The sequence below is a fragment of the Blastomyces gilchristii genome, assembly GCF_000003855.2.
Source record: "Blastomyces gilchristii SLH14081 genomic scaffold supercont1.3, whole genome shotgun sequence".
Taxonomy (NCBI): domain Eukaryota; kingdom Fungi; phylum Ascomycota; class Eurotiomycetes; order Onygenales; family Ajellomycetaceae; genus Blastomyces; species Blastomyces gilchristii.
Genome location: NW_003101680.1, coordinates 5247202 through 5274719, shown reverse-complemented (window position 1 = coordinate 5274719; position 27518 = coordinate 5247202). Strand labels below are relative to the sequence as shown.

Here is a 27518-nt window from a genome sequence, read left to right as displayed (position 1 = left end):
GTTTGCTCCAAGAACTCAAAAGAACTGGAGAAAAGATGAAGCTCAAAGCAAATCTAGAACTGAAGAGAATAGTTAAGCCAGTAAACTCACAACTGCAAGCTTAAAAAGCAGAAACTCTCAACTATCTAAATCTTCAAACTTCAATTCTTCAGCTAAATGTAAACAGAATTTGAATTCTTAAACTTCTGTTAAGATTAGAGAATTGAGAAATGACTCTGATGATAAACTAGATATAATGCAAGCAGTTGAGATTTCTACTTTTCAGAATAGTTATAATCTACTATCTGATGATAGTGATTAGATTCTACTCTACTCTCTTTTAGTATGAATATACAATAAAAATAATAAAGAAAGTTTAAAAACTCTTTAAAAATCACATTTATTCAAAATAATGTGAATAGAAACTCAAATTGCATTTATTCTTATCTTCAAATTGCATTTGAATAAAAAGTTGATTTTAAACTGCTTCAGAAGCCGAATTTTAATACTGAGCAAAAATATGTCATTTCTCATTTAAGCTACTACTGCTTTATACCTCAAAAGTCTGAGATAAAGTCAAGAGTAGTGATCTATGGAAGAAAGAGGTCAAAATATCAATTTAATCTAAGATTTAATATCATGTCTAACCCTGATATTCTGATGAGTGATATTATAGATAAAGAGAATGAGTTTGATACTATACAGCTCATAAATATCTATAATGAAGAGTTATTGAAGAAAAATAATAACATCTGAATAATTAATAGAGAGTTTCTGAACATAACTTCATCAAGAAACTCTATAATTGCAGGAGATTTCAATGCATATGATCCCTGATAAAATTCAGAATATAAAAGAGCAGTAAAAGCTGATAATCTGATTGAATGAATCTTTGAGCATTTAATAGATTTAGTTAACAAGTCTGATCAACAAACATTCTTTAGAAAAGACATGAAACAGAAATCTATTATAGATCTAATCTTCATGTCATAAAATCTAATGAAAAAAAGACTTGTAAACTGATTTATTAATTCAAATGAGACATCAGGATCAGATCATGAGATTATTCAATTTGATATTGAACTGAGTGAGAAATAAATGAGTGAAAACCCTCTTCTCTCTAATCAGTTTAACTTTGAAAAAGCTGACTGAAAGGCAGTTGAAGAAAGCATAAAACTGTTAAAATCTGAAAGACAGAGTGAGCTATATTGAAATCCTGGTCAAGATATCTCAAATGAAATGCTTGAGAATAGAGTGAAGCTCATTACATCTATTATTCTAGTAAGTGTTAAAGATAATATTTCAAAGAGAAAATCTTCTGAGTATTCAAAACCTTGATGAAATGAGAATATCACATCTAAAAGAAAACAATTGACTACTGCTAGAAGAGATTGAAAGAATGATATAATTTCTGATAAAGAGTTCAAAGCTGTCAGAAATGAATATTTTTCAGATATTAAAAGAGTTAAAACAGACTGCTGGAATAAATTTCTTAAAGAAGCATAAGAAAAGAAAGATTTTAAAGCTTTTAACTATACTAAAATAAGAAGTGTAGCAAAACTTTCAACCTTAGAATATGAGTTTCAGAATGAATTATATATAGCAAACTCTTTTGAGAAAAAATGTCAAGCTTTTATAAGAAGTCTCTTTCAAAACTTATTAGATTCAGATTCAGAGGAAGAGAATATATCACTTCTCAACTATATTGATGAAAATGACTGGGAATGGCCTGATCTTACTCAAGATGAATTAGAGTCAGCTATCTTCTCAAGTTCAGTTAAAACTGCTGCAGGGCCTGATTCAATTAATCACTTGATTATTCAAAATACATACTTCTACTTAAAGAATGAATATTTTGAGCTCTTTTTCAATCTCTTGAAAAATGAATATCATTCTGAATGCTGAAGAGAAGCCACTGAAGTGATTCTTACAAAACCTAATAGAAAAACTTTAATTCTTAAGTTATATAGAGTAATATCTCTATTGAACTGTCTAGAAAAGGTTTTAGAAAAGATAATAACTACTTGACTATTTTTTATAAGCTCTATCAGTAATTCTCTTTTATTCAGTGAATAAATGAGAGATAGAAAACAGTGTTCTGTAATTGACACTGTTCTCTCAGTTGTTCATGATATTCAAATAGTAAAGCATGAAGATCTGGTCTCAACTGCAGTTTTTATTAATATAAAAGAAGCATTTGATTATATTTCAAAGTCAAAGTGAATTCAGACTTTGAAGATGTTAAAACTGTCACTTTCTCTAATAAAATGAGTTAACTGTTTTATATCTAAAAGAATTATACAACTTTTCTTTGATGGAATGAAATAAGACAAGACTGAGATAAAAATAGAAGTATCATAAGAATCTTCAATCTCACTTATTTTATTTGCAATATACACTGCATATCTATTCAAGAATAGAAATATGAGAATAGTGTGATCTCTGAGTTATATGAATGATATTGATCCAGTCTACAGCTCAAAAACTATCAAAGAGAATTTAAAAGTGATTGAAGAAGCTGCAAAGAAAATCTTTGTTAGAGCAGATATCAATCAAATTTAATTTGATATAAATAAAACTGAGTTAATTCATTTCTTTTCTAGATTCAATGAGAAAGAACTATCTCTAACTCTTTTAAATAGAGAGATTAAACTCAGTATAAATGTCAAATGATTAGAAGTATGGTTAAACTCTAAGTTGAATTTTAAATATCACATTCAACAAAGAACTGTCAAGGCAGAAAGACTATTGAACAACATAATCAGACTATCAAATACAGAGAGAGATTTATTCTTCCAGGCTATGAGACAGTTATATATAGTCTGTATTACATCAGTAGCTGATTATGAAGTTCAAGTTTGATGAAATAATCAAGAGAATTTCACTGAACTCTTTCAAAGTCTGTAAAACAAAGTCTTGAGAAGAATTCTGAGAGCATTCAAATCATCTTCTATTAAAGCAATGAAAATTGAAGCTTCAATTCCTTCTTCTGCTATTAGATTTGAAAAGGCCTGTATGAACTATACTCTGAGAGTTATAAAGATGAACTTCAATCATATAATCAGAGAAAGAGTCTCTTCTTCATTTCTATCAATTAACTCTGGAAATGAACAGGATTGAAATAGATTTCTTGATTGAAATGAAAATAATTCTTCAAAGAAAATGTCTTCTCAACTATACAGACTATACTCTCTGATTAAAAATCAATTTTCTTCTTTAAATATTGAAAAAATTGATTATGAGAAGTTTTCTCTCTGAAGAGAAAAGCTTGAATCTCTTATAGACTTATAAATAAGTGAACTATCTAAAGAGAAAGAGTATAAAGATTATTTGAAGAGAATTTTTACAATCAATATAAAAGACTCTATTCTGATTTATTCAGATGACTCAAAAAATGAGAATTTGAATAGATTAGATGCAGACATTGCTTATACTGAAGATAATATTAATTTTATCTCAGATTTCTAAAATTTAGACTGTGAATCTGAAGTCTTTGATGCTGAACTATTTATAATAGTGAAAGCTTTCAAACTCATTGAAATAAAATCTTATAAAAGAGGAAATAGTTTGAAAGAGACATGAATATTTTCTGATAGTCAAGCTGCTTTAAAAAGACTTAGAAATAGTCAGATTTATAATGATTAAATGAATCTTGAACTGATCTTAAACTCTGTTTTGAAAATTAAAAAGAGAAGAACATCAAAGCTGATAATTCATCTACACTAAGTTCCTGCTTATATGAATATTCATGACAATGAATTGGCTGATTCAGCTGCAAAAAAGGATGCACAATTATACAGATCTATTCAAAAAATTATGTCTTGATCTTTTATAAAGAGAAAAATAAAAGAATCTTGTTTAGATAAGTGAAATGAAAGCTGGCAGAAACAAAAGAAGAGTATACATTATTCAAGATTTGAAACAAAACTCAAGTGAAAATCTTGTTCAATTAAATGTAAAAAGAAAATATTCTCATCTATAATACAGCTAAAACTAGAACATGGCTATTTCAAATCTTATATACAAAGATTTGATGATAGATTTGACTTAATAGAATGCTCATTCTGCAATACAAATAAGAATCCTGAGTATATTATAATGCACTATGTATTATACAATAGTCTCAGAGCTAGATTGAAACAGAAGTATAATCTAAATCAATTAAATATAAGATTCTTATTCTCAACTGAGACAGGAATTAAATACTTAATAGACTTTCTATCAGAAACTCAAGCAGCTACATGAAAATGGCTAAATTCAGAAATATCTGAATATGAAGAGAAGGAAATTGATCAGATATAGTCTGTTACAACAGCTATATACTGTCTTTTAATAATTTGTTTTGTTACAGTCTCTCTTTACTTTATCTTTTTCTTTTAATTTCTTTCTATCTATCTATTTAATGTGTCTATCTTTAAGACTGTGTTCTCTTTTCCTTTGTCCTGATATTGTCAAATGATTTCAAAGTATCAGAAGATGTTAAAACACTGCAATTTGTAAACAGTTTTTGTATTCTGAGCTGGAATTTTCTGATTTTACATATCTGAAATTGATGAATGTATAATAGTTAACTTTACAGATATAGGAAAAACCCTGAGAACTAAAAGTTCTCAGGTAGATGTCATAGTCTCTGACGGCATACATCTATAATTGAAGAATAATAATAATAATAATAAGAATATGAAGCTTCAATAAGTGATTCTTTATAAGTAAAAGTAGATAGAGCTCATGAAGTGAAAGAAATAACATGAGAAGCAATGATTAGAAGCTGCTCAATATTATAAGAAGATTAAAGCTGCATCTACAGCTAAACATCTTATAGAGAAGCAACAGTGAGATGAATGAAAGCTTCAACTGTAAAAAGAGAAGAAAGAATATGCTGCTAAACATCATGAAGCACAGTTAGTAAAGCAGACATTCACAGAGATCTTAACAAGGTCTACAAGAAGATTAATAGTGAGCTTAAAACACTGTAGAAGCTCTATACAACCTTCTGAAAGCAGTAATAAGTATCACACACAGGTCTCTCTTATGGAATTAAATGATATTCCTTCTCTGACATCTTTGACACCGCGATCCGATTCAATCATTTCAAAATCATGAGTTTCACATTTCAGGGGGATTATTAGGCCAAGTAATCATTCTCTGATTTAATCATATATATTTATATAATGTATTCTGCATATAGTTTTAATCTTTAATAAATAATATTAATATCTTATTGCATTGTTGTGCTATGATTGAAAATTAACAGCTCTATAGAGTGCTTTTTGAAGTGCGTTGAGTGAATGAGTTTGTTGAGTGATGAGTCACGTTATCTTCACAAGTACAGATTGAGAATCTTTCAAAATTAAGAAGATTGATGCATATGACTAGCTCTCTTTATCCTACAATTTGCATAGCAATTTGGCCCGGGGTTGTGCTGTGATAGGGGTGAACAGGGGATAATCCTACACAGGAGTTTCAAACAATGTCTGATTCATGTTTGGCTGGATAACTCCACCACCACACGGGGTAGGTATGGAGTCGGCGATGGGGTCAAAATGCTCGTATGATCGAGGGCTTTTCGATGAATCTATCGCCGGGTTCTTATTCGAAAAATCGAGCGAGTTCGTGGTAGAGCGGTTGTTATAAGCTTTAAGAAGTACTATAGAAGATCTGATATAAGAAGAAACAGAGTATAACTCTTTATAAGATTTTCTGTTCAGATTGTCTGAACTGTAACTGAAGAATGAATATGCTCAGTATATTTAAAAGCTGCTCATAGCAGAGATCAATTCTGCAGAAATAAAGAATTGAAGAGACTTAAATATTCTCTTACAAAGAGAGAACTGGATTTATATATCTATAAATAAGTTTCTATACATAGAACTTATTAAAAGATATTATAACTCTTCTCTAATAAGATATTTTACAGACACTAGAACTCATGAGTTATTTATAAGAAAATACTTCTAACTGAAGATACAACAGCTTATGAAGAAGATAGTGAATTCTTATACTATTTATTAGAGTTCATAGATAGTGTAGTTAGATTATATAAAGAACTTACTTCTCTACTTATTTCATGAGAATCTTGAAAATAACTAGAAATGAACACTCTTGTAAGTCTCTCTGAAAGTAAGAATATATAGAATATCTGCTTTAATAGTGTGCTGATGATAGTAGATCACTTTATCAAGATAGCACACTTTATACTCACTTATAAGAACTTAAAGCCCTGGTGGCTGAATGGTTAATACGGCCACCCGGTAGCGCCTTGGCGTGGGAAACCAAGGCGTGTGGGTTCGAAACCCGCAGGGAATACTTTAAATCCGGAACTCAAGCACCTCAAGTTTCTAATAAAGACAGAGGTGTACAAATCGCTTCAATAAATTGCTCTATGTTCCTGGGCTGGGAAGTTATTATCGCATGTATCTAATTGTCACTCCTTTGTATTTCCTATGTTCTTGTTATCTTGGCGTGGTCACAACACCTGTATTTCCTCCTGTATAATTAACACTTGACCTGTATTTAACATCATGTAAGAACTCATTATAAGCTTCACTTGCATATAAGTATAATGAAAGAATAATAATAATAATAATAATAAGAAGAACTTAAAGTTAAAGAATTTAACTTATATCTTCATCTGTGATATGATTTAGTTATATGAATTACTTATAAACATTGTCTTAGATAGAGAATTAATTTTTATAGAGAAGTTCTGATCTGATCTGATAACTATACTGAAGATCTTATAAGATCTAAGTATATCTTTTTATCAATAAATAGATAATTAGATAGAATATCTAATAAGTATATTAAAACAGTATCTACAGTGCTTTATTAATTACAATCAGAATAACTGAGTATATTAATTATCACTTATAAAATTCATATATAATAACTCAAAGTATAGCAGTATAGATAAAATTCTCTTTAAGATACTCACTGAGACTTATCTGTAAATAATCTTGACAAATCTATAAGAGTATACTATAGAGTGTGATGATGTCTGTAAATAGACTAAGAGAATTCAGAATAGTCAGCAGAAAGTCTATAAATTCTTGAGAAAGACTTAAGAGTATTAAAAGAGATACTATAACTCTAAGTATATTATAAAGAGTTTTAAGAAAGATAATAGAGTTTAACTAAGTCTGAAAAACATTATTATATAAAGATCTAGTAAGAAGCTGAATCTCTCACAGATAGAGTTTTATAAAATTATAAAGAAAGTTAGCTTATAGTTCTATAAATTAAAACTGTTATTTAAGTTATATATAATATTTTTCACATCTCTTTACTTCATGCATATAAGAAATTCTCAGAAGAGAACTCTATGACTCATCACTCTATTTATAAAGTATTAGAAAGTGAAAGAGAATATCAGATTAAAAAGACTATTAACTCAGAGAAGTGAGATTACAAGCTCTAATTCAAGATTCAGTGATAAGAATATTCTGATAAAATAAATAAGTTTACTTAAGAATTATCTGAGTAGATAAGATATCTGTAGAAGCTGAGACATAACTTTTATACTGTAAATTCTAATAAGTCAGAATAACACAGTCTTCACTAAGAATTTAATTATGATAAAGATATTAACACTGTTATTTACAAATTCTAGTCTATAAAGATAATGAGTTTCTACTGAAATGAACAGTTCACAGTGTATGTAAAGAGAAGAAGAAATCATATTATTATTAAAGTTAAAAATAATGAACAATAAAAACAGAGCTATGAATACAATTTAGAGATTAATAAAGAAAAGACAAAGAAAACTTATATTTATATTCTTAATATTCATAATACTTAACTCTTCTGTAACTATTAATTTCTCTCTTCAAAGAAGTAGAGAGTATTATATTTATAATATAGATAATTATTATATTTGATATAAAGATCATCAGAAATGTACAGACTTTAAGAAAGTCAGATATCAGAGTATGTACAGTTGCAGTAGAATCTTGAGAGCTGACTATCTGTATATATAATCAGATACTTCTTATAAAGCTGTGTCTGCTTTCTCAGTTATACTGAAGTATTCAGATCAGAAATAATTAAAATATAAAGAGAGAGCTCATTGACTCACATTAACTTCTGTTATAAATTCATAGTATTCATATTGCCTTAATTACCTGAATTTTACAGATACTCATAGACTTATCTCTTATTAATAATAAGATTGCAGAAATACACTGCAGTGTGAGAACTATTAATAGAGAATCTAGATATATTTACATATATCTGATCAGAGATTATATAAGTAGAGAGAGAGTGATTATAAACTTACAGAACTGCAGAGAGCACTGACAGTACTGAGAGCTTCACAGAAACTGTCAGCTAGAGTCTGTAAGAAATTACTTATAGAGAGACTTACAGTAAAGAGTAGAACTACACTGCTAAGAGTCAGAAACTAATCTGAGAGAGATACTGTAAGAATAAGTACTCGCAGGCGATTATTCAGGTGTTTGCAGCTTGGTGTGATATGTACTGTTAACTACTAGAAGTATTCACAGTAGAAAGATAAAATATAGAGATTAAATATATAATAGTATTCAAGCTGAGTTATAAATAGTATTCATGAACTTCAGTCTATATAGTTATGTGTAGTCAAGAGCCTCTAATTCTATTAATTACATGAGAGATAGAAATAGAGATAAAGAATTCATAAGAAGTGAGATTTCTTACATATCTCTCTCTCTCTAAGGCTTTGTCTGTGAAGTCTTTCACTGAGTGATTTCATAGAATCAGACTCATCACTGCAGTGATACTCACTAAAAACTCTTCACATCTATAAAAAAACCTCAGTGAGGAAAAATCCCTTGTTATTATAAAGAGAAAAGAGTCTGTCATTCAGTTTCTTGTTTCATGAGATTCTTTATAATCTGCAGATCTTTCTCTGACTATCATACAGATTCATCTCACATCTTTTATACAGAAAAGTTCTGATTAACTCTCAATTATTTCTGTGAGATTCTTGTGTGATCATCACATAGATTCATCTCACAGATGAATCACTTTCTGTGAGATCATTCTTATCAAAGAGAAGTATTCATGAGTTCATCTTTCACTCATTCTCACAAATCATCATTCTTTAATACTGCAGAATTATAAGGAATTTTTCATTCTTTTATTAACTCTGTAGAATTGTAGAATTAAGATATCTGTGATCTGCAATCACTCTTTATAATTATATAGAAAGATTCATATCTGTAATTTATAATCACTCTTTATTTACTAGAGTAATCTGACTGTTTTACAGAATCACTTATAGTATAAATAAATCTCTTTAGAGTAGTATAAATCCTTCAGATCTGTTCATGAAATCTCATCTTCTTTTCTCTTTTTCTATAACAGCTCTTATTTTCATAAACTGTGAGTATTCTTATTCATCTGTGAAGTGTTTTTATTCAGATAACAGAGAGAGAGTGTTTCTAACAATATCTGTCTATTAATTTAAGAACTTTTCAAGAATAAAATTTTTTCAATTTCAATATTTTTGTAAATAATGTCTGATCACTGCTGAGCTTCTTATAAGCATCTCTGTGACTTCTCTGATTACTTTTTACTAGCTGATGAAGCAGGGACATTATTACTTATAACAGTATCTTCATCTCTCTCAGTCTTATCACTGTATCCGATTTTCAGGTCAGCAGTCAACTCTGTGTCTCTCTCAGATCAGTCTCTGATTTTAAGTAGTACAGTCTCACTCTTTGCTGTAAATCTTTTTATAAGTAATTTCTTACAGATTCTAGCTAACAGTTTCTGTGAAGCTTTCAGTGCTGTCAGTGTCTTCTACAGCTCTGCAGCTCTATGATCACCTTCTTTCTACTCATACAATCTCTGACTAGATATATGTAAATATGTCTAGATTTTCTATTAACAGTTCTCGCATCACAGCCCATTTTCACAATCTCATTATCAATGAGAGATGAGTTCTCAGGTACATGTAAAATCCAGATATTCAAAACAATATAAATGGTATAAATTCATAACAGAAGTTGATCTGAATAGATAAGTTTTCTCTCTGTATCTCAATTATTTTCAGACTGAATACTTCAGTATAACTGAGAAAGTAGATATAGCTTTGTGAGAGAGTTCTGATTATATACACAGGTAATCAGCTCTCAAGACTCTGCTATAACTGTATATACTCTGATGTTCAGCTTCTCTGAAGTCTGTGCATTTCTGACAGTCTTTATATCAAATGCAATAATTATCTGTATCACAGATATAATACTCTCTACTTCTTTGAAGAGAAGAATTAATAGTCACAGAGAGATTGAGTATCACAGATTTTAAGAATATAAGTATGAGTTTTCTTTTATTTTTTCTTTATTGATCTCTAAATTGTGTTCATAGCTCTGTTTTTATTTTCTTTATTTTTTAGCTTTAATAAGAACATGATTTCTTCTTCTCTTTGTATATATCACAGACTGTTCATCTCAGTAGAAACTCATCATCTTATAGACTAAAATTTATAAATAATAGTATTAATATCTTTGTTATAGTCAGATTCTTAACAAAGACTGTGTTATTTCAACTTATCAGAATTTGCAGTATAAAAGTCATATCTCAGCTTTCACAGATATCTTATCTATCTGAATAATTCTTAAGTTAACTTCTTCATTTTATCAGAATATTCTTATCACTGAATATTGAATCAGAGTGTATAATCTCACTTTGCTGAGTTAATAATCTCTTTGATCTGATATTCTCTTTCACTCTCTAGTACTTTATAAATAGAGTAATGAGTCACAGAGTTCTCTTTTAAGAATTTCTTATATTCATAGAGTATAGAGATATGAAAAATATTATATGTCTATAACTTAGATAACAGTTTTAATCTGTAGAACTATAAGCTAACTTTCTTCATAATCTTCTAAGACTTCATTTATAAGAGATTCAGCTTCTTATTAGATCTTTATATAATAATATTTTCTAGACTTAGTCAGACTCTATCATCTTTCTTGAAACTTTTTATAATATACTTAAAGTCATAGTATCTTCTCTGATACTCTTGAGTCTTTCTCAAGAATTCATAGGCTTTCTCCTGAATATTCTGAATTCTCTCAGTCTATTTATGAGTATCATCACACTTTATAGTAGACTCTCACAGATTCATCAAGATTATCTGTGAATAAGTCTCAGTGAGTATCTCAAAGAGGGTTTTCTCTGTGCTGATATGTTTTAAGTTGTTATATATGAACCTTATAAGTGATAATTAATGTACTCAGTTATTCTGATTATAGTTAATAAAACACTGCAGATACTGTTTTAATATACTTATTAGATATTCTATCTGATTATCTGTCTGTTAATAAAAAGCTGTACTTAGATCTCATAAGATCTTTAGTATAGTTATCAGTTTAGATCAGAACTCTTCTGTGAAGATTAATTCTCTATCTGAGATAATATTTGTAGATAACTCCTGCAACTGAATCACATTATAAACAAAGATATGAGTCAAATTCTTTGACTTTAAGTTCTTATGAGTGAGTATAAAGTGTGCTATCTTAATAAGGTAATCTACTATCATCAGCATACTGTTAAAGTAGATGTTATATATATTCTTACTTTCAGAGAGACTTATAAGAGTATTTATTTCTAGCTGTTTTCAAGGTCTCTGTAGAATAAGTAGAGAAGTAAGTTCTTTATATAATCTGAATCACACTATTCATGAATTCTGATAAACAGTACAAGAATTCACTATCTTCTTCATTAGTTCTCATATCTTCAGTTAGAAGTATTTTCTTATAAATAATTCATGAGTTCTAGTGTCTGTAAAATGACTCACTAGAGAAGAGTCATGATATCTTTTAATAAGTTCTATATATAGAGACTTATTTATAGATATATAAATCTGATTCTCTCTTTACAAGAGATTATTTAAGTCTCTTCAATTCTCTATTTCTACAGGATTAATCTCTGTTGCCCCGGTGGCTGAATGGTTAATACAGCCACCCAGTAGCTCCTTGGCGTGGGAAATCAAGACGCGTGGGTTCGAAACCTGCAGGGGATACATTAAATCCAGAACTTAAGCATCTCAGGTTTCTAATAAATACAGAGATGTATAAATCACTTCAATGAATCACTCTATATTTCTGAGCTGAGAAGTTATTATCACATGTATCTAATTGTCACTTCTTTGTATTTTTCTATGTTCTGATTATCTTTGTGTGATCTTAACACCTGTATTTTCTTCTATATAATCAACACTTAACCTGTATTTAACATTATACAAGAACTCATTATAAGCTCTTCTTGCATATGAGTATAATGAAAGAATAATAATAATAATAATAATAATTGATCTCTGTTATAAGCAGCTGCTGAATATACTGAGTATATTTATTCTTTAATTACAGTTCAGACAATCTGAATAGAAAATCTTATGAAAACTTATACTCTGTTTTCTCTTATATCAGGTCTTTCATGATGCTTCTCAAAGCCTGCAAACTCTTCAGATTATAGATACTCTCTTCAAGAATTCTCACAGAGATTCTCAGAGTGTTAACTCTCAGTGTTATAGAGAGTAGTTATACAGACTTCTTTTCTATCTTCTTTCTCTTCTCTTATAGAGAATTAAGAGACTCTTCAGTTAATCTCTTTATAATACTCATTTCAAGTATTTTATAAAGCTTTTTTATCTTCTCTAGTCTCTTTATATCTGTCATTCTGATCTTCTTGACATAGTCAGACCTGTGAGAGAGTTTATCTACTGAGTTCTTAGTTCTCTTAATATATTCTATCTTGAATTAGAACTCACTCAGTCTCTGAGCTCAGTAGATCTGCTATCACAAGAGTTTCTTAATTGAAGTAAACTATTATAAGCTGTTATAATCAGTTCTAACAGTAATTACTGTCATAAGACACTCAAAGTAGTAATATTAGTGATAAAACAATTTCACTATTATAAGAAGCTTCTGATTATAAATGCTATAGTTAATCTTCACAGATTACATCTTTCTTAAGAAAAAGATTACTGAAACTCAGTTCTCATTTAACTGTTATTATAAGACTATTTCTGAAATTATAAAGAAGAAGATATCTGTCTTTAATCTGATTAAGAGTAAGAGATTGAAGTAGAACAGCATCACTGTATCTATGAACATCTATTATAATCTTATAAAGATCTTATAAGCTTCTAAGTTAAAAAAGTTCTTACAGCTCTCTCTTTTCAACAATCTTTTCATTCTTTATTTATAAGATAACTTCTTCTTATTTTTATTCTTCAGCATGTTTATAAGAGTGAAGAAGATTCTCATGAATATAAAGATAAATCATCTATAGAAATTCACAAAGCTCAGAAAGATATGAATCTTATAAATACTAGTTAACTCTGATTATAATAGAATAGTCTTAACTTATGAAGATTTCATCTGAATATCATTTATAATAATTATATATTCTAGAAAATTAATCTGACAGACACTGAAGTTATACTTTATAAGTCTAATATACAGTTCTGTCTTATCTAGAGCTCTTAACACAGTTTATACATGCTCAGTATGTTCTTTCTTCTTCATAAAGTACATTATCATATTATTCAGATATATTACTATGAAGACATTCAGATATAGATAAAGTATTTTATTAATGAAAGACTGAAATATTGCAGAGATATCAGTCAAATTAAAAGACATCACTAGATATTCAAATAATCTCAGAGCAGTTTTAAAGACAGTCTTTCATTCATTCTCAGACTGTATTCACAGTTATGTATATATATTAATTATATTCAGTTATATGAATATGACAGCTTTTATAAGACAGTTAATCATATTCTTAATCAGAGACAGAGAATAGCAACTCTTTGTAGTCTTGAAGTTCAGATTACAGTAGTTCATATGTAATCTGAGATCTTTATTCTTCTTCTTCATAAATATCACAGAGACTTCTACACAGATCTGTGAAGATCAGATGAAGTCATTCTTCAGATTCTTCTTTATATAAGTCTGCAAGACCTCTGTCTCATAGTGAAAGAGCTTATAGATTAGTTCTCAGAAGAGTTTCTACTCTTCTATTAAATCTATTATCAGATTCTTCTCACAGTAAGATAAAAGCTCAGCTGTCTTAGCTGAATTGAATATCTCTATGAGATCTTGATATTTCTCTGATATCTGAAGCTCAGTTTTCATAGCTGTGAACTTCTCAGACATTTATAAAGTTATTATATAGATGAGCTTGTCTTCTCTAATCAACTCAACAGTATCAACTAATTCTATCTCTGTGAGTAAGTCTGTCAACACTGATTAAAAGTATAAACCTGACTTATGAACAGCTATGTGTAAATTGTGTCTTTAAAGTTATACAAGTCTTAAGTATATATTATCTATGATATCTGTAATAATCACAGTTGTTATAAATTTTCTTCAGATTTCAGAAAGATCTTGCAATTCAAAGATAGTTCTTATAAGTTTCTCAGCTCTCAGGTCTGAGTTCTCATATCCTGCTTATTATAAGACCAGATTCTTAGTTTTCATTACTCAGCTTATTTACTCTGTAAGCTTTAGAAAGACTACAGTGACCTGGAATTGTGAGTTCATTAATACTTCTCATGCTTATAGAGCAGTAGTACTGTGATGTAGTCTCTCTCTATAAGCATGTATTTTCATTGAGAGAGTAACTGATTCAGATGTCAGCTTCAAGACTCTTAAGAAGACTGTTACTGACTCTGTTCACAACTTCTCAAATTTCTATTTTAATTTATTCAGACAGTTTGCACAGAGATATTCTGATTTAGAATAGATAAAGTGAAGACTCTTTTTCTTAGTCTCTCTATTATACACTCTATTTACAGAAGCTTATGAAGTTCTCTCTCTCTACTCAGCAGTTAGACATAAATCTCTCTATATCTTATTATCTTTTCTTAATAAATCTGTTCTCTGTTGTTCTGACTCTTATAAGACTGATTGATGATTCACTCTTCATGAGTCTATAACTCTCACAGTGATCTGCTAACAGTGAATAAGAGTCATCAGTTTCTTTAGAGTTAAGAGCTTAGAGTCTTGCTCAATGAGCTTGTTCTGTATATCTTTATTAAGCTTCTTTATAAATATTATTATTTAGATCTTATTTCAGAGCCCTGTTTTCACGGATCTTAATTCACATCACAATTTCATGAAGTATTGTAAGTAGTCTTCATCAGATTTCTCACCTCTTTTTCTAATATTAATAATTATAGCTCAGATGTTCTCTGTTCAGCTCACAGAGTCTCTCAACTTATTCTCTAGATAGGTTTCAAGAACAGATTAGTGAGATCTCTTATAATCATTCTCTAGATAATTCAGTCAGTTCTTGACTTCTGTGTAGTTCAGACCTGTTATTACATAGATGACAGCTTCTTTCTCTTTCATATCACACAGCTGAGCTTGTAAGTTAATTTCAAATAGAAACTTATAAAAGCTTTTATAGATTGTGATTCAGTAGTTGATCTTAAGTGATCACAGCTTAAGAAAGTTTCTTTTCAGTTTGTGAAGATCTCTAAAGATCATGTCTAGAGACTCAGTTCAAAAGTGTTTACAGACAGTAACAGACTGACTGTGTAACCGTGTCTGAGACCAGAATCAAAATTTTTGATAGTCTCATTACCAATTTGACTGATCTCATTACACAGTTTTAACATTAGATAGTAGTTTCATACTGTCTCAGTGAGACTTACTGTCTACTCTTGTCACATTTTTCAAATGAGATCATGATTTCCACTTCTCAATTTAAATTAATTTTATTGCTTTAAATGACTTTAAATCTCATTTGAGCATTATCAAAAAGTGTTACTTTTTAAAAAATTAAAAATAGTCTAAAAAAAACCTTAAAATGTCTAAAAATAGTAACTTTATGCTAAGAATGGAACTAAATGACATCAAATGAAACCACTTTCTCATTTTTTTCAAGTCATGGTTTCATTTTGAGACTTGAAATATAGTCACTTTGCATATTTTTTTAATAACTTGTCCCAGCGGGATTCACACTAAGAAATGTATGAGATCAGATCAAATGAGACTAAATGTGAAATTCATAGTTCTAGCGGCCAGTCTAGAAAGTAAGTATTTCTTATAGAAAAATAGCTTAGTTCTGTGAGATATGCTCAAGAATGTTCTTCACTGAGATTGATTTATTCATGAATTCAGAGAGTTTCTCCGTTACAGATACAGAGAATGATATTCTGTGAGTGATTAATAAGTTCTCTGACACTTCTTTTACAGAGATAATTCATAGTTCAGATAGCTGGTTCTGAGTGTCTGTAGTAGAGTTTACAGAGATTGAAGTATATAAGTTTCTAGTTCTTTCAGTCATAACAGATGATTGCTGACTGACAGGGCTTGAAATATAAGAATAAGTGCTCACAGACAATTATTCAGGTCTTTGTAGCTTGACATGATATGTATTATTAACTACTAGAAGTATTTATGATAGAAAGATAAAATGTAGAGATTAAATGTATAATAGTATTCAAGCTGAGTTATGAATAGTATTCACAAACTTCAGTCTATACAGTTGTGTGTAGCCAAGGGCCGCTAACTCTATTGATTACGCAAGAGATAGAAATAGAGGTAAAGAATCCGCGAGAAGCGGGATTTCTTACAGATACAGAGTTAGCTGCTGATCTGAAGATTGAGTACAGTGATAAGACTGAAAAGGATAAAGATACTGTTATAAATGATAGTATCTCTGCTTTATCAGTCAGTAAAATGTGATTAGAGAAGTTATGAAAATACTCACAAGAAGCTCAGCAGCAGTCAGATATTATTTATAAAGATATTAAAATTGAAAAATTTTTATTGTTGAGAAGTTCTTGAATTAATATATAAATATTATTAGAAATAATCTCTCTCTACTATCTGAATAAAAATACTTCATAGATGAATAAGAATACTCACAGTTTATAAGAATAAGAGCTGTTATAGAAAAAGAGAAAAGAAGATAAGATTCTATAGACAGATCTGAGATATTTATACTTCTTTAGAGAGGTTTATTTACAGTATAAGTAATGTCACAGAACAGTTCGATTACTGAAGTAAATAAAGAATAATTATGAATTATAGATCTGAATCTTTCTATATAACTATAAACAGTGATTATAGACTATAAACATCTTGATTCTACAATTCTACAGAGTTAATGAAAGAATGAAAAATTTCTTACAACTTTACAGTGTTAAAGAATGATAATTTACAAGAATAAGTGAAAGATTAACTCATAAATACTTCTCTTTAATAAGAATGATCTCATAGAAAGTGATTTATCTGCAGAATGAATCTGTGTAACAGTCATATAAGAATCTCATAGAAAAATGATTGAAGATCAACTGAAACTCTTCAGATTGAAAGATATAAGATGAATCTATGTGATAATTACATAAGAATCTCATGAAAATAATTGAGAGTCAACTGAAACTCTTTTATATAAAAGATGTAAGATAAATCTGTATAATAGTCAGAGAAAGATCTACAGATTATAAGAATCTCACAGAATAAGAAACTAAGTGACTGACTTTTTTCTCTTTATAATAATAAGAGATTTTTTCACACTGAGATTCTTATAGATGTGAAGAGTTTTTAATGAGTATTACTTCAGTACTGAGCTTAATTCTATGAAATCACTCAGTGAAAGACTTCACAGATAAAGTCTTAGAGAGAGAAGAGTATATAAGAAATCTCACTTCTTATGAATTCTTTATCTCTATTTCTATCTCTTATATAATTAATAGAGTTAACAGCTCTTGACTACATATAACTATATAAACTGAAGTTTATAACTACTATTTATAACTTAGCTTAAATACTATTATATATTTAATCTCTATATTTTATCTTTCTACTGTGAATACTTCTAGTTATTATTATTATTATTATTCTTCTTTTATTATACTTATATACAAGCGGAGCTTATAATGAGTTCTTGTATAATGTTAAATACAGGTCAAGTGTTGATTATACAGAGAGGAAATACAGATGTTAAGATTATACTAAGATAATAAGAATATAGAAAAATACAAAGAAGTGATAATTAAATACATATGATAATAACTTCTCAGCTCAGAAACATAGAGCAATTCATTGAAGTGATTTGTACACCTCTGTATTTATTAGAAACCTGAGGTGCTTGAGTTCCGGATTTAATGTATCCCCTGCGGGTTTCGAACCCACGCGCCTTGGTTTCCCATGTCAAGATGCTACCAGGTGGCCGCATTAATTATTCGGCCACCGGGGCGAATACTTCTAGTAGTTAATAGTATATATCACATCAAGCTGCAAACACCTGAATAATTACCTGCGAGTACTTATTCTTACAAGCAGTGAGATACTCTGATGTACAGGTGTTATAGCTACTAATATCAGACAGATACAGTAGTTATTAACTCAGTGTCTTATATAACTCTCAGTGTGACTCAGTTGATAAGACTGGTAATCAAGGCTGTATACATTAAAGATGCGTGAGTTCAAATCTCATCACTGACATCTGTTACTTATTACTCATGAAAGCTTTTATATAATAGAGACTGAGTCTAATTAGTAAGACTTAATAAAGAATAGAACTCTCTACTGCAAGTCAAGTCACTAGTTAAGTGAGATTCTGTAAACACTTATTAGAGCTAATATAAAATGTTAATATCTTACTATTTTACTGTACATCTGTCAAGATTCTAATAATATAGAGCTAAGTGTAATGTAGTAATTATATACTACTTAAGTAAGTCTCTAACTAGAGCTGTTATCAGAGTCTAGCTTTCTCTTAAATACAGAGAATAATTTTGATAATTATCTGACTAGTAGATTTAGATATATATCTAGACTCTAGACAGAGTACTCTGATAGACTAGAGTCTGTAAGCTTACTATTAAGTTCTAATACTGACAGAGAGAACTGCAGTTATCAAGTCTATGATTAGTCTCTATCACAGAGTGAGATCATGACAGCTGATTAATAGATCTATGAGTATCTAACAGACCTGAGATCAGCAATTAGAAGCTTGATGTGTACATTATCAAGTGAGTAGTAACAGTTACTAACTAACACCTCTGAAAATTAGTAGCTGGCCCGAGAGGACGGACACAGTGATCGGTTAATTATAGAGAATTAAAATGTAATTAGCTTAAAATGCATTCTGTGAGTGGCTAGCGCCTGTAGCCTCACAATTGAAACAGTCTGATCAACTTTTCATTCAGTGAGTAAAATGAGTTCAAGAGTATACTCAGTTGATGTGGAAAAAGATGTTTTCTCAGACACTATTCCTGAGATTGAAATTCTAAACAGAAGAAGAAAGGAAGAAATAGAGAAATAACAAGTTCTTGAAATACAGAAACTTGAAAAAGCAGGTAAAATTCTTGAAAAACAGTGTCTAAGTGAGAATAATAAAGAAGTTCTGTTAATGCTTCATACTCAGAGTAGACAACTACAAGAGATGATGAAGTTCAAACTTGGAATTTCAAATATAATTCAAAAAACATTGAAATTTTCTAGTACAGTTACTAACTCTTTCTTATCTTCTACTTCTTCATCTTCTTCTTCAAATCAGAAGAAAATATATGCTTAAGTAGCAGAATCTGCTGTCTCTAAATCTGTTATCTCAAAATCTGCTCAAAATTCTGAGAAAACTGAGAAGAATACTACTCAGATCTCTGTTCATAGAAAAGAAGAGAAAAAAATGTAAAAAGAGAAAAACTTTCAAATTTCCAGAAATAGAAGACTTATTCTCAAAGTCTCAAATCAGAAGATCTTACAAAGAAACAAGCTAAACTTAAATCTTATTTTCAAAATTAGAAATGAAATTAATCAGCAGTTCTTTTCTCAGTTAATAACTGATATTGAAGTTCAAAAATCAGTTATAGCTTCAATTGAGTCATCTTTCTTTGAAAATTTTATTATTTTAACTATAATGTCTGAATTCAGTGCAGAATTTCTCATTTAAAATAAGAATCTCTGAAAATCAGTAATAGAATCTCTACTGAATACAATAATTCTATCTGAGAGAGATGAAAAGTGAGCCAAATTCATTCTTTATAATATTTCAGTTGAAATTTTTAACTGTGAGGAAGAAATACTACTTCTTAAAAATGAATTAGAAGAATACAATTCTAGTGAACTGAGAAAAGAGTCTGTATGACTTAATTCAATTGAGGTCAGATAAAGCAGAAGAAATGAGTCTGTTCTAGTGTATATAAAGACACTTGAATAATCAAGAATCTCTGAAGTAAGAGTAGCAGATTTAAAATGAGAGTTCATAAATACAAAGACTCAAGAATAAATCTCAAAGCTTAGACACAGTGTTCAAACTGTCAAAGATATAAACACTTTGTAATCTCTTATTTCAGAGACTCAAAATGCACAGTTCATACTAGAGATTATAAAACTAGTGTGTATAAATATGAAATATGCTCAAAAACAGATGAAATATGTCAACATACTCTGCTTAAATGCTTCAATTGCAAAGAAGAATATGCATCTAACTCAAAGAAATATGTATTTACTTCAAGAACTCAGAAGAACTGAAGAAAAGATAAAGCTCAAAGTAAATCTAAAACTGAAGAAAAAAGTCAAGTCAGTAAATCTACAGCTATAAGCTTAAAAAGAAGAAACTCTCAACTATCTAAATCTTCAAACTTCAATTTTTGAGTAAAATGTAAACAGAATTTGAATTCTTAAATATCTGTTAAGATTAGAGAATTGAGAAATGACTCTGATAATAAATTAGATAGAATGCAAGCAGTTGAGATTTCTACTTTTCAAAATAGTTATAATTCACTATCTGATGATAGTGATTAGATTCTACTCTATCTTCACTCTCTTTTAGTATGAATGTATAATAAAAATAATAAAAAAAGTTTAAAAACTCTTCAAAAATCACATTTATTTACAACAATGTGAATTGAAACTTAAATTATATTTATTCTTATCTTCAGATTACATTTGAATAAAAAGTTAACTTTATACTTCTTCAAGAACCAAACTTTGATACTGAGTAAAAGTACATCATTTCTCATTTAAGCTATTACTACTTTCTTTCTGAAAAATCTGAGATAAAATCAAGAGTAGTAATCTATGAGAGAAAAAGATCAAGATATCAATTTAATCTGAGATTTAGTATCATATCTGACTCTGATATTCTAGTGAGTGATATTATAGATAAAGAGAATGAGTTTGATACTATTTAACTTATAAATATCTATAATGAAAAGTCATTGAAAGAAAACAACAATATCTGAACAATTGACAGAGAATTTTTGAGTATAACTCTCTTAAAAAACTCTATAATTACAGAAGACTTCAATGCACATTAATTCTGATAAAACTCAGAATGCATAAGAGCAGTAAGAGCAGATAAACTAATTAAATGAACTTTTAAACATTCAATAGATTTAGATAACAAGTCTGATTAATAAACATTCTTTAGAAAAGACATGAAATGAAAATCTATTATAGATCTAACTTTCATGTCATAAAATCTAATTAAAAAAAGACTTATAAACTGATTTATTGATTCAAATGAAACCTCAAAAATGAGTCATAAGATCATTCAATTTGATATTGAACTGAGTGAAAAACAAAGAAGTGAAATTTCTCTTCTCTCTAATCAGTATCACTTTGAAAAAGCTGATTGAAAAGCAGTTGAAGAAACAGTAAAACAGCTGAAATCTGAAAAGCAGAGTGAGCTCTATTGAAATCAAAGTCAAGATATCTCAAATGAAATGCTTGAGAATAGAGTAAAGCTGAATACATCTATTCTTCTAACAAGTATTAGAGAAAATATTTCAAAGAAAAAGTCTTCTGAGTATTTCAAATCTTGATGCAATGAGAATATCACTTCTAAAAGAAAGCAATTAGTCACTGCTAAGAGAGATTGAAAGAATAACTTAAAATCTAATAAAGAGTTCAATACTATTCAAAATGAATATTTTTCAAATATTAAAAGAGTCAAAACATGTTACCTAAACAAATTTCTTAAAGAAGTATAAGAAAAAGAAGTTTTTAAAGTCTTTAACTATACTAAAACAAGAAGTGTAGCAAAGCTTTCAATCTTAGAATATAAATTTCAGAATACATTATATACAGCAAACTCTTTTAAGTACAAGTGTTAAGTTTTTATAAGAATTCTCTTTCAAAACTCATCACATTTAGAAGAGAAGAATATGGCATTTCATGAATATATTGATGAAAGTAACTGAGAATGATCTGAGCTTATATGTAATAAACTAGAGTCACTAATATTCTCAAGTTCAATTAGAACTGCTGCAGAGCCTGATTCAATCAATCACTTGATTATTTAAAACATATATTTCTACTTGAAGAATGAATATTTTGAGCTCTTTTTCAATCTCTTAAAAAATAATTATCATTCTGAATGCTGAAGAGAAGCTACTGAAGTAATCCTTACAAAATCTAATAGAAAAACTTTAATTTCTAAGTTATATAGAGTAATATCTCTGTTGAACTGTTTGAGAAAAATTCTAGAAAGAATAATAGCTACTAGATTATCTTTTATAAGCTCTATTAGTAATTCTCATCTATTTAATAAATAAATGAGAGATAGAAAACAATATTCTGCAATTGATACTGTTCTTTCAGTTATTCATAATATTTAAGTAGCAAAGCATAAAGATCTGGTCTCAACTGCAGTTTTTATTGATATAAAAGATGCATTTGATCATGTTTCAAAGTCTAAGATGATTTAAACTTTGAAGATGTTAAAACAGTCACTTTCTCTAATAAAATGAGTTAATTATTTTATATCTAAAAGAATTATACAACTATTCTTTGATGAAATGAAATAAGATAAGACTGAGATAAAAATAGAAGTATTGTAAGAATCTTTAATATTACCTGTTTTATTTACAATATACACTGCATATCTATTCAAGAATAGAGAAATGAAAATAGTGAGATCTTCAAGTTATATAGATAATATTGATCCACTCTATTATTCAAAGACAATCAAAGAGAATTTAGAAGTGATTGAGAAAGCAGTAAAGAAAATCTTTGTTAGAGTAGATATCAATCTAATTCAATTTAATATGAATAAAACTGAGTTAATTCACTTTTTTTCCAGATTTAATGAGAAAGATCTAGGTCTAACTCTTTTGAACAAAGAGATTAAATCCAGTTTAAATGTCAAATGACTAGAAGTATGATTAAACTTCAAGTTGAATTTTAAATATCATATTTAATAAAGAATTATCAAGACAGAGAGACTACTGAATAGTATAATCAGTCTATCAAATACTGAGAGAGATCTATTCTTTCAGATTATGAGACAGTTATACATAGCCTGTATTATCTCAGTAGCTGATTATGAAGTTTAAGTTTAATAAAATAATTAAGATAATTTCACTGAACTCTTTCAAAGTCTATAAAACAGAGCTTTGATAAGAATTCTGAGAGCATTCAAATCATCTTCTATTAAAGCAATGAAAATTGAAGCTTCAATTTCATCTTCTGCTATTCAATTTGAAAAAGCCTGTATAAACTATGCTCTGAGAGTCATGAAGATGAGCTTAAATCATATACTCACAGAAAGAGTCTCTTCTTCATTTTCATTAGTTAACTCAGCAAATGAACTGAATTGAAATAGATTTCTTGATTGAAATGAGAATAATATTTTAAAGAAAATGCTCTCTCAACTGTATAGACTATATTTGATTATTAAAAATCAATTTTCTTTATTAAATGTTGAGAAAAATGATCATGAGAAGACATCTCTCTGAGGAGAAAAGCTGAAATCTCTCATAGACTTATAAATATGTGAACTATCTAAAGAGAGAGAATATGAACAGCATTTAAAGAAGATCTCTATAATCAATATAAAAGACTCTATTCTGGTTTACTCAGATGACACAAAAAATGAGAATTTAAATAGATTAGATGCAGACATTGCTTATACTGAACATAATATCAATTTTATCTCAGATTTGTGAAATTTAGACTGTGAATCTAAAGTCTTTGATACTGAACTATTTGTAATAGTGAAATCTTTCAAACTCATTAAAATAAAATCTCATAAAAGAGAAAATAGTTTGAAAGTGATATGAATATTCTCTGATAGTCATGCTGCTTTAAAAAGACTTAGAAATAGTCAGATTCATAATAATCAAATGAATCTTGAACAGATTTTAAACTCTGTTTTAAAAATTCAAAAGAGAAGAATATTAAAACTGATAATTCATCTGCACTAAGTTTCTGCTTATATGAATATTCATGACAATGAATTGACTGCTTCAGCTGTAAAAAAAAGTTCAGATTTAAGCAAATCTATTCAAAAAATAGTATTCTGATCTGTCATAAAGAGAAAGATAAAAGAATCTTATTTAAATAAGTGAAATGAAAGCAGGCAGAAACAAAAGAAGAGCATACATTATTCAAGATTTTAGATAAAACCAAAGTGGAAATCTTGTTCAATTAAATGTAAAAAGAAAATATTCTCATTTATAATTCAGCTGAAACTAGGACATGGTTATTTCAAATTCTATATACAAAGATTGAATGATAGATTTGATTCAACAGAGTACTCATTTGTAAGAATAAGTGCTCACAGACAATTATTCAGGTGTTTGCAGCTTGACCTGATATGTACTATTAACTACTAGAAGTATTCACAGTAGAAAGATAAAATGTAGAGATCAAATGTATAATAGCATTCAAGCTGAGTTATGAATAGTATTTGTGAACTCCAGCCTATATAGTTGTGTGTAGTCAAGAGCTGCTAACTTTATTGATTACATGAGATATAGAAATAGAGATAAAGAATTCATAAGAAGTAAGATTTCTTATATACTCTTCTCTCTCTAAGACTTCATCCGCGAAGCCTTTCACTGAGTAATTTCATAGAACTAGGCTCAGCACTGTAGTAATACTTGCTAAAAACCCTTCATATCTATAAAAAACCTCAGTGAGAAAAAAGAAAATCTCTTGTTACTGTAAAGAGAAAAGAGTCTGTCACTCAGTTTCTTATTTCATGAGATTCTTTATAGCCTGCAGATTCTTCTCTGACTATTATACAGATTTATCTCACATCTTTCATATAGAAGAGTTTCAGTTGACTTACAATTATTTCTGTGAGATTCTTGTGTGATTATTATATAGATTCATTCTACAGATAAATCACTCTCTGTGAGATTATTCTCATCAAAGAGAAGTATTTACAAGTTGATCTTTCACTCATTCTTATGAATCATTATTTTTTAACACTGTACAATTGTGAGGAATTTTTCATTCTTTCATTAACTCTGTAGAATTGTAGAATCAAGATGTTTACAGTCTGCAATCACTCTTTATAGTCATATAGAAAGATTCAGATCTCTAATTCATAATCACTCTTTATTTATCAGAGTGATCTGACTCATTTATGAGATTACTCATAGTATAAATAAATCTCTCTAGAGTAGTATAAATATTTCAGATCTGTCTGTGAAATCTCATCTTCTTTTCTCTTTTTCTGTAACATCTTTTATTCTTATAAACTGTGAGTATCTTTATTCATTCACACAGTGTTTTCACTCAGCTAACAGAGAGAGAGTGTTTCTGACAATATCTATATATTAATTCAACAACTTCTCAAGAATAAAAAAATTTTCAATTTTAATATCTTTATGAATAATATCTGATCACTGTTAAGCTTCTCATAGATGTCTCTGTGACTTCTCTGATTACTTTTTACTGACTGATGAAGCAGGAATGTTATTACTTATAATAGTATCTTTATCTCTCTCAGCTCTGTCACTGCACTCAATCTTCAGATCAGTAGTTAATTCTGTACCTCTTTCAGATCAGCTTCTAACTTCAAGCAGTGCAGTCTCACTCTTTGCTATAGGTCTTCTTATAAGTAATTTATTATAGATTCTAGCTAACAGTTTCTGTGAAGCTTTTAATACTGCCAGTACTCTCTGCAGCTCTGTGAGTCTATGATCATCTTCTCTCTATCAGCACAATCTCTGATCAGGTATATATAAATATATCTAGGTTCTCTATCAATGATTGTCACACTGTGATGCATTTTCACAATCTCATTATCAATGAGAGATGAGTTTCTGAGTACCTGCAAAATCTGAGTAATCAAGATGATATAAATACTATGAATTTGTGATAAGAGTTAATCTGAATAGATGAACTCTCTCTCTGTATCTCAATTGTTTTCAGGCTGAATACTTCAGTACAACTGAGAAAGTGAATACAGCTTCATAAGAAGTATCTGATTATATATATAGATAATTAACTCTCAAGACTCTGCTGTAACTGTGTATATTTTGATATTCAGCTTCTCTGAAGTCTGTACATTTTTAACAGTCTTTATATCAAATACAATAATTATCTATACTACAGATATAATACTCTCTGCTTCTTTGAAAAGAGAAATTGATAGTCATAGAAGAATTGAGTGTTATAAGTATTAAGAATATAAGTGTAAGTTTTCTTTGTTTTTTCTTTATTAATCTTTAAATTATGTTCATAGTTCTATTTTTATTTTTCTTATTTTTTCACTTTAATAAGAATATGATTTCTTCTTCTCTTTATATATACTGTGAACTATTCATCTCAGTAGAAACTCATCATCTTATAGACTAGAGTTTATAAATGACAGTGTTAATATCTTTATTATAACTAGATTCTTAGTGAAGACTGTACTATTCTGACTTATCAGAATTCATAATATAAAAGTTATATCTCAGCTTTGACAGATATCTTATCTGCTTAGATAATTCTCAAGTGATCTTATTTATCTTATCAGAATACTCTTATCACTGAATCTTGAATCAGAGCTTGTAATCTTACTTCTCTGAGTTAATAATCTCTTTAATCTAATATTCTCTTTCACTCTCTAATACTTTATGAACAGAGTGATGAGTCATAGAGTTCTTCTCTAAGAATTTCTTATATTCACAGAGTAAAGAGATATGAAAAATATTGTATATCTATAACTCAGATAACAGTTTTAATCTATAGAACTGTGAGTTAACTTTCTTCATAATCTTATAAGACTCTATCAGTAAGAGATTTAACTTCTTACTAGATCTCTATATAATGATATTTTCTAGACTTAATCAGACTTTATTATCTTTCTTAAAACTCTTTATAATATACTTGAAGTTATAGTATCTCTTCTGATACTCTTGAGTCTTTCTCAAGAATTTATAGACTTTCTTCCAGATCTTCTGAATTTTCTCAGTCTGTTCACAGATGTCATCATACTCTATAGTATACACTCACAGATCTATCAAGATTATCTGTGAGTGAGTCTTAATGAGTATCTTAAAGAGAGTTTTCTCTTTACTGATGTATTTTAAGTTATTGTATATAAACTCTGTAAGTGATAATTAATACACTCAGTCATTCTGATTATAATTGATAAAGTACTGTAGATACTATTTTAATATACTTATCAGACATTCTATCTGATCATCTATCTGTTGATAAAAAGCTGTACTTAGATCTCATTAAATCTTCAGTATAGTTATCAGATCAGATCAGAACTCTTATATGAAGATTGATTCTTTATCTGAGATAATTTTCACAGATAACTCATACAATTGAATCATATTACAGATGAAGATGTAAGTTAAA

The 27518-nt window shown here is 28.8% G+C and overlaps 1 protein-coding gene across 1 annotated transcript; it reads left to right on the top strand.

Annotated features, from left to right (window-relative positions):
* Positions 1 to 20283: 20283 nt before the first annotated feature.
* On the top strand, positions 20284 to 20478 carry BDBG_16602 (uncharacterized protein; the record flags this gene model as incomplete). Its single annotated transcript, XM_031724524.1, has 1 exon — positions 20284 to 20478. A coding segment is annotated over one exon (195 nt), but the record flags the coding sequence as incomplete, so codon positions are not given.
* Between the last annotated feature and the right edge of the window lie 7040 nt (positions 20479 to 27518).